We start from the raw sequence: 12445 nt of genomic DNA, 5'->3' as shown, positions 1-12445 counted from the left end.
GCCCGCCTGGGGGCCCCCCTGGGGGCCCCCGGGGGGGCCGTGGCGGACGGTTTGGAGGGCGGCTTTGATGAGGCGGAGTTTGCGGTTTCGGAGCTGGAGGGCCTGGTGTCTCCTTTGCTGGAAGGCGAGCTTCTGGACGCGGAAGATCTCGTACTGCTGGCTGATTGTTGCTGCGTCTTCGAGCTGCAGCTTGAGAAGAGACAGGTACAACTCGGAGAGGGCCATGCCGCAGCCCATGACTTCGTTGTCGAAGATGTAGGCTGTCTCCTTTTGCTCCTCGCGGCTCAGCTCCGACAGCAGGCGCTGCGCGCGCGGCGCTGCGGGGACGGGAGACAGCGGGGGGAGGAGACAGTTGGGGACAGCGGGGGGGGAGGAGACAGGAGGGGACAGCGGGGGGGGAGGAGACAGTTGGGGACAGCGGGGGGGGAGGAGACAGGAGGGGACAGCGGGGGGGGAGGAGACAGGAGGGGACTAAAGGGGGTGGGAAGAGAGAGGGGGGCGAGGGAGACGGGGGCAGGTGGAAGGAGACAGTTTGGAGATAGGGGAGGAGCAGGGAGGTGGGAGGAGACAGCGGGAGACAGCGGGAGACAGCGGGAGACAGCGGGAGGTGGAGGGAGACAGTTCGGAGATGGGGGAGGTGGAGAGAGATGGGAGGCGAGAGGCGGAGGTGGAAGGAGGCACTTCGGAGACAGGGGAGGCGGAAGGAGACAGTTGGAGACACTTTGGAGACCGGTGGAAGCAGAACCCCAAGAGACACGAAGAGACGCACACAAAGGAGGCACACTGCAGAGACAGTGAGGAGACAGCCTAGGGAAAGACAGAAGGAGACAGACAGCCTGAGGAGACAGGAGGGAGACAGGAAGGCGAGGGGAGGGAGGGGCGTCTGACTGGGGAGGCGCGGGGTGTCTGTCTCCTTGGCAGTGTCTGAGGAGGAGGCGCGAGGGGAGTCGAGGGAGTCGGAGGAGCGGGAAGAAGTGTCTCCGTCGGAAAGGCCGGCCTCGAGGTCCCTGAGCCTGTCGGCGTCGAGTGTCTGTCTCCTTTTGCGGGCCCTGCGGGTCTCCCTGGCGAGCCTGCGTTCGACCTGGGCGAAGAAGCCCTCGAGGCGGTCGGAAGTGTCTCCTTTTCTGTCTCCGACGCCGCCGCGGCTGCGCTGCAGCCGCTGGTGCTGCTGCAGCGACCACTCCGCCAGCATCGAGATGTCTCCTCCCGCAATGGCGTTCAGGGACTTGTTGCACTCTTGTGTCTCCTCCTCCACTTTGTGAAAAGCAAAGCCCAGCCGCAACACGAACTCCAGGAAAGTCCCCGGGATCACGTCGAGCCTCATGTGCACGACGGCGAAGCCAAGTGTCTCCGCCATGACCTTGAGGAAGTACTGTCTCTCCAGCCCCGAGATCCCCGACGCAGACTGTCTCCACGGAGACTGTCTCCACGGAGACTGTCTCCTTTTCGCAGCCAGCAGCCGAATCAAGTCCCCCTCCACGTCGTACACCACGATCGGCTCCCAGCTCTTCCGCGTCGCCGACCACCGCGCGAAGCTCCGGAACAACAACCCCACCAAGGGGACTTTGAAAAAGGTTTTGTTGGCGCGCACACTGTCGAAGTATGCAAACGCCAAGTTCACGCTAACTTCGAGTGCAAACAACAAAAGAGCGACTCCCACCACCAGCGCCAGCGCCAGGTTCACGTTCACCGGAAAGTCCGAGCCCGATATCGCCTGCGCGCCCAACCGACCTCCACCCCTAAACCCTAAACCCTAAACCCTAAATCAGGGTTTCGGCCGCGGCACCCGGAGAGGGACGCGCCCCAGGCAGCGGGACCCTTCGGGGGAGGGCGGCGCGCCGGGACTCCGGTCACCTAAACCCTAAACCCTAAACCCTAAACCCTAAACCCTAAACCCTAAACCCTAAACCCTAAACCCTAAACCCTAAATGAGGGTTTGGAGGGCGACGGACCAGCATGATGCAGATTGTGAAGGTCCAAATGGACATGCTGTGGTTTTCGAGGTTGTCCAAGGTGGAGTAATTTCTGCAGACAAAAGGAGACTCGCGGACGCGCAGTCCGGCTGTACGTACACCTCGCCGCGAGGAGACACCCTCTGGGGTGCCCAGACAACTCGATCCCGGGATCGAAACCAAACGCTCAAGGACATTTGGAGACACTTGGAGACACTTGGAGACATTTGGGGATACTTGGAGATACTTGGAGATAGTTAGACACACTTGGAGACATAAAATAATAGGGAAAAGGAGACAACAAAGAATAAGACAAAGGAGAATAAGAAGAAGGAGACAGAAGAGATATTAAGGAGGAGACAAAAGAGAGATTACGAAGAAGGAGACAGAATAGAGAAAAAGAGACAGAATATAATAGTGCAAAAGAGACAGAAATAAGGGTGAAAAAGAAACAGAAGAGAATAGAGAAAAAGAGACGGAGACAGAAGATGAAAGAGAAAAAGAAGCAGAATGGTGCAAAGGAGACAGAAGGGAACAGCGAAAAAGGGACAGAAAATAGTAGTGGAAAAGAGACAGAAGAGAATAGTCCAAAGAGGCAGAAAATGGTAGAGAAAAGGGAAAGAAGGGAATAGAGAAAAAGAGACAGAAGAGAATAGAGAAAAAGAAACAGAAGAGAATAGTCAAAAGAGACAGAAGAGAATAGAGAAAAGAGACAGAAGAAGAGAATAGAGAAAAAAATACAGAAGAGAATAGAGAAGAAACGAGAGAAGAGACTAATGAAAAAGAAACAGAAGAGAATAGTCAAAAGAGACAGAAGAGAATACAGAAAAGGAGAGAGAAGAGCCCAAGGAGACAGAAGAGAAGGTTTGAAAGAAGGAGCCAGGGGAGCGCAAAGAGGGCGAGGAGACAGGAAAGGAGAGAGGAAAGGAGACAGCAAAGGGGCCCGAAAGGAGACAGCAAAGGAGCCCGAAAGGAGCCGGAAAGGAGACAGGAAGGAGGCGGAAAGGAGACAGGAAGGAGGCGGAAAGGAGCCCGAAAGGAGGCGGAAAGGAGACAGGAAAAAAGCCAACAAAGGAGACGGGAAGGAGGCGGAAAGGAGACAGGAAGGAGACCTCTTGTCGAAGGGCTGGGAGCGGAGGTGGTAAATGTTGAAGATGACGGCGATGACGGAGGCGGGCCAGAGTCTGCTGCAGTTGGAGACAGTGCTGCTGCTGAGGGCGGAGATGACCAAGACGCAGAGCTTGCGGGCAAAAACAACTGTCTCCCAGTACCAGAACCTGCGGACGAAGCCGTTGTGGAGAAAGCCGAACTTGAGGCGGGTCTCCCTGCTGTTGAGTCTCTTGCGGTTGGCATAGAGCACGGAAAAGGAGACAAGGGGGATCCCGATCCCCCACGCGGCGATCCCCACGATCCCGAGCAAGAAGTACCGGAAGTAGCTGCTCCGCGGCTGGAGACTGCAGGGGACACTCATGGCGGCGCGCAAAAGGGACTTGGTCCCGTGGGGGGCCCCGTAGTCTATGACGCTGCAGTCGAGGAGACTCAGCATGTTTCTGGTTGTTGCAGTGTGCAGAAAGAACAAAACTGTGACGTAAATGGGGATCATGTCTTCGACAAACTTGGCCCAGCGGCGCCAGGGAGAGTCTCCGGGAATGGGGATGTAGCGGAACATCATGAAGGCCCTGTCCTCCTGGAACTTGTCGCGGAGTTGGCGGGAGAGACTGTTGAGGCCGAACTTCTCGGTCTCCGCGAGCAGAGACAGTCTCTTTTTGATGGAGCCCCTGCAGTACTGCTGGAAGCGGCGGAGACAGAAGAATATGAGGAAGGTGGCGAGGACGGGAAGGCCCACGGGCAGCAGCGCGTAGAAGAGCATGGAGTAAAAGAAGGAGTCCGCGAAGGTGAGGGCAAAGCCCCGCCGAAGGAGACACTCGATGGCGAAGAAGCGCGAGCTCGAGTCCTTCTGCGTCATCGACTCGGAGACAGTGCTGGTGAAGCTGCTGACCCACTCCGGAAACCGGATTTTCGCAAAGTCCACGACTCCGAGCACGGAGAGACAAGTCAAAAAGTTCGTCGCAATCTTAATGACGATGGAGTGGATGGACCTGCGGTTGTACCCCGCGGCCACGTTCATGTAGGCCATCAGCACGTTGAAGAGCAAAAGGCCCAGCTGGTACCCCACGAACAGCAGCGCGTTGGAGACTGTCTCCGGACAGGCCCTGCAGACTTCGTTGCGCCCGAAGCCGTTGGTGAAGCCGGGCCGGCACTCGCTGCAGAGGAAGTCCCCCATGGTCTCCGCGCAGCCGCCGAACTCGAGGCAGGCCCCGGGGATGGGGCACTGCAGGAAGCGCCAGTCCGACGGAGACACCAGGGTCTCCTTTATCTTCTCCAAGAAAAACCCCGCCTGCGGGTACGGCTTCACGTGGTCCTCCGCCCCGATCGCCGCGAACGAGGGGTCTCCTAAAAGGGACTTTATCGCCAAGTCCGACAGTCCCCCCCGGCACACCGCCCCGTCGGGGCAAGCGTGGCAGGCCCCCGCCGCGAAGTAAAAGCCCTCTTCGCAGAAGCACTGCGCCTGCGACTGCGCCCCCGGGAGACTCGTCGCGGAGACTCCGCAGAGCCCGTTGCAGTTGATGTCTTGCACGGAGGACTTGTAGGAGCCTTCGCTGCAGGCCTCGCAGACCTTCACGCCCCGCGCCGCGTCCACGAACTTGAACGCGTAGCCCCGCTCGCACTTGCCTGCACCGGTGGACGAAATGGAGACGAGTGCGACAAAATGCAGACAAATGGAGACAAAATGCGACAAAATGCAGACAAACGGAGACAAAATGCGACAAAATGGACACAAATGCGACAAAATGGACACAAATGCGACAAAATGCAGACAAAAAGGAGACAAATGCGACAAAATGGACACAAATGCGACAAAATGGACACAAATGCGACAAAATGGAGACAAAATGGAGACAAAATGGAGACAAATGCGACAAAATGGACACAAATGCGACAAAATGGACACAAATGCGACAAAATGGACACAAATGCGACAAAATGCAGACAAATGGAGACAAAATGGGACAAAATGGAGACAAAAAGGAGACAAAATGGACACAAATGCGACAAAATGGACACAAATGCGACAAAATGCAGACAAATGGAGACAAAATGGGACAAAATGCAGACAAAAAGGAGACAAATGCGACAAAATGGACACAAATGCGACAAAATGGACACAAATGCGACAAAATGCAGACAAATGGAGACAAAATGGGACAAAATGGAGACAAAAAGGAGACAAATGCGACAAAATGGACACAAATGCGACAAAATGGACACAAATGCGACAAAATGCAGACAAATGGAGACAAAATGGGACAAAATGGAGACAAAAAGGAGACAAATGCGACAAAATGGACACAAATGCGACAAAATGGACACAAATGCGACAAAATGGAGACAAAATGGAGACAAAATGGAGACAAATGCGACAAAATGGACACAAATGCGACAAAATGGACACAAATGCGACAAAATGGACACAAATGCGACAAAATGCAGACAAATGGAGACAAAATGGGACAAAATGCAGACAAAATGGAGACAAATGCGACAAAATGGACACAAATGCGACAAAATGGACACAAATGCGACAAAATGCAGACAAATGGAGACAAAATGGGACAAAATGGAGACAAAAAGGAGACAAATGCGACAAAATGGACACAAATGCGACAAAATGGACACAAATGCGACAAAATGGAGACAAAATGGAGACAAAATGGAGACAAATGCGACAAAATGGACACAAATGCGACAAAATGGACACAAATGCGACAAAATGGAGACAAAATGGAGACAAAATGGAGACACTTGATGTGCTGCAGGTACCACGGGGACGGCAGCAGTGATCATGTATAGTTGTATGTGTTTCGGCAGGTTTATTAATAAATAAATAAGCAGACAAATTAGCAAATTAATATATTAATTAATTTGTTTGTTCATTTTGCCTTTTTAATTGTTTATTTTGTTTGTTGTTTTGCGGAGAGACACGAAGGGTCTCCTTTCGGCTCCGCCGAGAGGCAGAAGTGAAAAAGAAGCAGACAAAAAAGGAGACAAAAAAGGAGACACTTCTGCGAAATTGAGAAGCTTGTGTTCAAAGTGTCCCTTTTTATCTTATTCAACATGAGGCACTTATTCTTGCCTTTTTGCATTTGTTTATGTCTATTTGCATTTGTATCTTCTACTTTATTTTGTTTTATTTTATTTTATTTTATTTTATTTTATCTTATTTTATTTTGTTTTATTTTATTTTATTTTATTTTATTTTATTTTATTTTATTTTATTTTGTTTTATTTTATTTTGTTTTAATTTATTTTGTTTTATTGTATTTTATTTCATTTTTTTCATTTATCATTCTAGTTTTCTATTCGTTTATTTTGCATCATGTTGTGCGTTTACTCGCACACTCATACCCCAAACATTTGAAGGAATAAAAATAAATAAATACAAATAAATAAATACAAATAAATAAATACAAATAAATAAATACAAATAAATAAATACAAATAAATAAATACAAATAAATAAATACAAATAAATAAATACAAGTAAATAAATACAAATAAATAAATACAAATAAATAGATACAAATAAATAAATACAAATAAATAAATGTAAATAAATAAATGTAAATAAATAAATGTAAATAAATAAATGTAAATAAATAAATCCAAATGTAATATTTATTTTAAAAATAAAAACAAAAAATTAAAGGTAGATATAATCTAAATGTATAAAGAAATATGAAACACATTTGTGTATTTGTAAAAGTGTCTCCAAATGAGTAATGCGTAAAAGTGTCTCCAAACAAATAAATAAAGATGGAAGCATTTGTATTTAAATGTGGATTAAAGTGTCTCCAAATAGACAAATAAAGGAGCAAACATTCACATTTAAATGTTCATTTAAGAGTCTCCAAATGAATAAATAAAGGTGTAAATGTCTATGTTAAAAATGCGTTAAAGTGTCTCCAAAGGGGTAAATAAAAATGCAAAAATGCACAGGGGTTAAAACAGAGACAGAACGAGAGACAAAAAGGTACACAGAAAGAGACGGAGACAGAGACACAAAAAGAGACAGCAAGAGAGACAAAAAGAGAGACAAAAAGAGATAAGAAGGAAGACAAAAAGAGGGACGAAAAGAGCTTCTGGAGACAGCTGAGAAGCTGTGGGGACAAAAGGAGACAGTAGAATTCTCTTATCCCCAGCAGCAAAAGGAGACAGTAGAACTACCGCGTCAACACAACACAACAACAACAGCTGCCGCAGAGCCACAACAGCAACAACTGCAGCAGCAAAAGGAGACAGCAGCAGCAGCAGCAGCAGCAGCAGCAGCAGGGGCTGACAGTCGTCGATGGAAGAGGGCGTGTCGAAGCCCTCGATGATGCGGGTGTACTTGGGGCAGTCCACGGGGGGCAAGGGTCTCCTCCCCGCGACGCACTCGGGGTCCGCAGTGTCTCCTTTCTGCAGCAAGCCGTCTCCTTCCTGCAGCAAGCCGTCTCCTTTCTGCAGCGAACTGTCTGCCTGCTGCAGCAAACTGTCTCCCCGCTGCAGCAAACTGTCTCCCCGCTGCAGCAAACTGTCTCCCCGCTGCAGCAAACTGTCTCCCCGCTGCAGCAAACTGTCTCCCCGCCGCAGCAAACTGTCTCCCCGCCGCAGCAAACTGTCTCCCCGCTGCAGCGAAGTGTCTCCTTCGCGCAGCAAAGTGTCTCCTTTCGGGAGACAGTCCTCCGCGCCGCCCGGGCAGTACCTGCGGGGACTCTTGCATGCGAGGCACTCGCGGAGGAGACTGTCGTAGAAGTAGCCGGGGCGGCAGAGACACTGGGAGGAGGAAGTGGAGCCTGTGCTGTCTGTCCCCGAGTTCTCGCTGCAGGGTTTGCAGGCCTCGTTGCCGATCCAGTCCTTGTAGGAGTTGACGCTGCAGCTGCTGCAGCTGCTGCTCTCGCCCCCCGATCCCGATCCCGATCCCGATCCCAGCCGGTAAAAGCCCCGCGCGCAGAGACAGTCTCTGCTCGAACTGCTCAGAGACCCCACAGTCGTCGTGTCTTGGGGACACTTCGAGAGACTCCGGTGCAGGCCCGTCTTCGGGTCCAGGCCCCCCAGGCAGTAGTAGCCCACGGGACACGGCTGCGCAGACGCGGACACCCGCCAGCAACTGTCTCCAAACTGTCTCCAAACTGTCTCCAAACTGTCTCCAAACTGTCTCCAAACTGTCTCCAAACTGTCTCCAACTGCCAACAACTGCCAACAAAAAGGTCTCCAACTGCGGCAAAACTGTCTCCAACTGCGGCACAACTGTCTCCAACTGCGGCACAACTGTCTCCAACCGCGACAAAACTGTCTCCAACAGGCGACAACTGCCAACGACTGGCAACAACTGTCTCCAAGTGTCTCCAAAACTGTCTCCAACTGTCTCCAACTGCCAACAACTGGCGACAACTGTCTCCGTTCGCTGTCTCTAAGTGGCCCCAACTGGCTCCAGCTGTCTCCAGCTGGAGACAGCTGTCTCCAATTGCCTGTCTCCAACTGTCTCCACCTGTCTCTAAGTGTCTCCACCTGTCTCCAACGGTCTCTAAGTGTCTCCATCTGTCTCCAACTGTCTCTAATTGTCTCCATCTGTCTCCAACTGTCTCCATTTGTCTCTAGCTGTCTCTAAGTGCCTCCAAGTGTCTCCAAGTGTCTCCAATTGCCTGTCTCCAACTGTCTCCAACTGTCTCTAACTGTTTCCTACTGTCTCCAACTGTCCCCGTTGGCTGTCTCCAAGTGTCTCTAAGTGTCTCCATCTGTCTCCAACTGTCTCCATCTGTCTCCAACTGTCTCTAAGTGTCCCCAAATGTCTCCAACTGTCTGTCTCCTGTCTCCAACTGTCTCTAAGTGTCCCCAAATGTCTCCAGTTGCCTGTCTGTAACTGTCTCCAACTGTCGCCAACTGTGTCCAAACAAGTAAGGCCCGGCAGGTTATCCCTTTTAGTTGGGGCGAAGGACTTTTAGTGTCTCCTTTTTATTTGTATCTCCTACTTGTTAGTGTCTCCTAATTATTCGTGTCTCCTAGTTGTTAGTGTCTCCTTGTTCTCAGTGTCTCCTTGTTATTTATGTCTCCTTGTTATTTGTGTCTCCTTGGTGTTTGCGTCTCCTCTTTATTAGTGTCTCCTTGCTATTTGTGACTCTTTGTTATTTGTGTCTCCTAGCTTTTAGTGTCTCCTCGTTGCTAGTGTCTCCTCGTTGTTAGTGTCTTCTCTTTAATACTGTCTCCTCTTTATTAGTGTCTCCTCTTTGGTAGTGTCTCCTCTTTATTAGTGTCTCCCCTTTAATACTGTCTCCTCTTCATCGGTGTCTCCCCCTTATCGGTGTCTCCTCATTATTAGCGTCTCCTCATTATTAGTGTCTCCTTTTTATTAGTGTCTCCCCTTTATCCGTGTCTCCCTTTTAATAGTGTCTCCTCTGTATTAGTGTACCTCCTTAATAGTGTCTCCTCTATAATAGTGTCTCCTCTCTATTAGTGTCTCCTCTATAATAGTGTCTCCTCTATAATAGTGTCTCCTCTATAATAGTGTCTCCTCTATAATAGTGTCTCCTCTCTATTAGTGTCTCCTCTTGATTAGTGTCTCCTCATAAGTGTCTCTGCCCAAGTCTCTACCCACAACTGTCTCCCCAATGCCGTCCCCCAACAACTGTCTCCTCACAACTGTCTCCTCGCAACTGTCTCCTCACAACTGTCCGCATTCAACTGCCTCCTCCCAAATGTCTCCTCCAAAACATCTCCTTCAAACTGTCTCCCTTAAACTATCTCCTTTAAACTGTCTCCTCTAAACAGTCTCCTCAAACTGTCTCCTCAAACTGTCTCCTCAAACTGTCTCCTCAAACTGTCTCCTCAAACTGTCTCCTCAAACTGTCTCCTCAAACTGTCTCCTTACTTCGCAGGTTTTGGTGTTTTGGTCGAGGTAGTAGCCCGCGCTGCAGACGCAGTCTGCGAGGGAGGTGGAGGCTGTCTGCACGGTGTTGCTGCCGGGGGGACACTCGATCCCGGAGACGTTCCCAACTGTCTCCTTGAACGATCCCAGCTCCACGGGCCTGCACACCACCTTTTGGTTCACGCTGTCCAGCCCCGCGTACTCGTAGCCCGCCGCGCACCTGAGACATTCCAACTTTCACATTTAATTTGATTTAATTTAATTTGAGTTAGTTTGATTTGATTTGATTTGATTTGATTTGATTCAATTCGGTTTGATTTGATTTGATTTGGCTTAGTTTGGTTTGATTTATGCTTGTGTTTTTAGTTGGATTTGCATTTGGGAGTGGGGACCGTTTGGAGACAGAAACAAAAGCAAAAAGAGAGACAGAAGTAGAAACAGAAACAAAGACGGAGAGAAAACAGGAAAAACAAAAGAACAGCAACAACAACAACAATAGGAACAAAAGAACAAAGAATAAAAGAGTAAAGGAGTAAAAGCAGAAAAGAATAAAAGAACAAAAGAATAAAAGAACGAAAGAACAAAAGAACGAAAGCGTAAAAGAAAAGGAAAAGAAAAAGGAACAAAAAGGAGAAGGAGACAGTGGGCCTTGCATGCAGCTGTGCGGGGACTTGTTCTCGTGGTTGGGTTCGACGGTGAGGGTGTTGGGGCTGCAGGGGACTTTGTCGCCGGCGAAGGGCTTCAAAGTGTCTCCTTGGGGATCGGATCCCACGCAGAAGTGGTGGGGCTTGCAGGCCCCACAGGGCAGGTCCTGGCTGGCCGTGGGGTAGAAGCCGGGGAGACAGTTGCTGCAGCTGTCCCTCGAAGTGGGGGCCGAGCTGCTGGCGAAGGAGTGCAGGGGACACTGGAGACAGGCCTCCGCGGAGACCCGGCCCTTGAAGTGTCTCCTTCCGCACCCCACACACACCTGGCTGTCTCCGAGCGCCGCGTACGCCGGGTGCAGCAGCAGCCACCGCCGCAGCAAACTTGCTGCGCTGCTGGGGTCTCCGAGGGCCTCGGGGGCTGCGGGCTGGTAGCCGGGTTTGCAGAGACAGTGGCTCAGGTCTGCAGCAAGTCCTGCTGCAGCACTTGTCGAGGTGAAGGGGGGACACTTCACGGGGACAGCTTTGAAGCCCCCCAGCGAAAAGTGTCCCTCTTCCACCTCCACGCACCGCAGCTCCTCCTCCTCGTGCACTGCGTAGTAGCCCGGCAGGCTGCAGCAGCAGCAGCAGCAGCAGCAGCAGCAGCAGCAGCAGTGCTGCAGCGGCGGCGGAGCGGCGGCGGCAGCTGCTGCTGCTGCATGCGCAGGGACGGGGTCGACGGGCTGGGCGGGGGGACACTGGGGAGACAACGGAAGACAAACCCTACACCCTACACCCTAAACCCTAAACCCTAAACCCTAAACCCTACCAGGAGCAGTGCCGGTCGTCTGAGGAGACAGCGCCTTCAACGTGGGACACTGAATTTGCTGGGCAGCCGCCCCCAGTGCAGCCCGTGTCCCCCACAGTGTCCTTGTACCACCCTGCACGCAAACCCTAAACCCTAAACCCTAAACCCTAAACCCTAAACCCTGAACCCTAAGCCCCAAACGGCCTCTCAGTGCCTCCGCGCGCCCTCTCTCCCCCTCTGCCGCTCCCCTGCGTCCCCGAGTCTCCTCCCTCCCGCCCCCCGCCCCGTCCCCCGTCGCCCCTCCCCCAAACCCTAAACCCTAAACCCTAAACCCTAGCGGACCGGCGGGGCAGGGGGTGCACTCGGACTGCCCCTGTTCCTTGTGGTAGCCCTTGGCGCAGAGACACTGGTCCTGGCTGGTGGAGCCCTCGGCAACTGTCCCCTTTTTGGGGGGACACTTTCTGCAGCTGGAGAAGTGGACTTGGGGAGTCTCCTTGACGAGGGCCAAGTTGTTGAAAGTGCCTGTGGGGCAGCGCATGCACATGCCCGCGCTGTAGAAGTGGCCGTCCCTGCATGCGACGCGGAAGGAGACACTCGTGGAGGTGCTGGAGACGATCCCAGTCCCCACAACTTGGAAGGAGACAGTCTCCTCCTGGATGTCCCGCAGCCGCAGCGTCAGCACCCCTGTCTCCTCGTCCACGGAGACGTTGCGCAGCGCGAAGGCGCGCTGCTGCGGGGTGGCCGCGGGGCCGAGCGCGAAGCTGCTGAGGCCCGGAGACGATCCCGCCGATCCCAGAGACGATCCCGCCGATCCCACCACCGAAGGCTCCAGCACCTGCTCCTCCCCCAACGCGTACCACTCCCGCGCAGTGTACTTGAACTCCGGAGTTGCTGCAGTGGTGTCCAGCGGCAGCAGCTGCAGCAGGGGCCCCTCGAAGGAGCTGTGGAAGGTCATCAGCCACACGGAGCTCAGGTCCCCGGAGGCCCCCTTGGGGGCCCCCCGCGGGGCCCCCGGGGCCCCCCCCCGGGCGCCCCCGGAGGCCTCCGTCGCCGCGCCCGAGGGGGCCCCCGAGGGGGCCCCCGACGGCGGGGGCCCCGTCTG

At 52.3% G+C, this 12445-nt stretch overlaps 1 protein-coding gene across 1 annotated transcript in view; it reads right to left on the bottom strand.

Moving 5' to 3' along the window:
* ETH_00032060 (kringle domain-containing protein, putative) overlaps window positions 1–12298 on the bottom strand; it is a gene marked incomplete at both ends in the record, with an annotated part of 13066 nt that extends 768 nt beyond the window's left edge. Inside the window, 8 exons of the mRNA XM_013378074.1 lie at window positions 49–317; window positions 889–1739; window positions 3065–4685; window positions 7352–8132; window positions 9919–10135; window positions 10569–11168; window positions 11365–11476; window positions 11686–12298. Coding sequence (XP_013233528.1) covers window positions 49–317; window positions 889–1739; window positions 3065–4685; window positions 7352–8132; window positions 9919–10135; window positions 10569–11168; window positions 11365–11476; window positions 11686–12298 — 5064 coding nt within the window. The remainder of the gene's footprint in view (window positions 1–48; window positions 318–888; window positions 1740–3064; window positions 4686–7351; window positions 8133–9918; window positions 10136–10568; window positions 11169–11364; window positions 11477–11685) is intronic.
* Window positions 12299–12445: the final 147 nt, after the last annotated feature.

Source organism: Eimeria tenella, genomic scaffold, assembly GCF_000499545.2.
Source record: "Eimeria tenella Houghton genomic scaffold, Eth_scaff72, whole genome shotgun sequence".
Taxonomy (NCBI): Eukaryota; Apicomplexa; class Conoidasida; order Eucoccidiorida; family Eimeriidae; genus Eimeria; species Eimeria tenella.
Note: the sequence above shows the minus strand (reverse complement) of the source record. Positions and strands in the feature narration are given on the sequence as shown.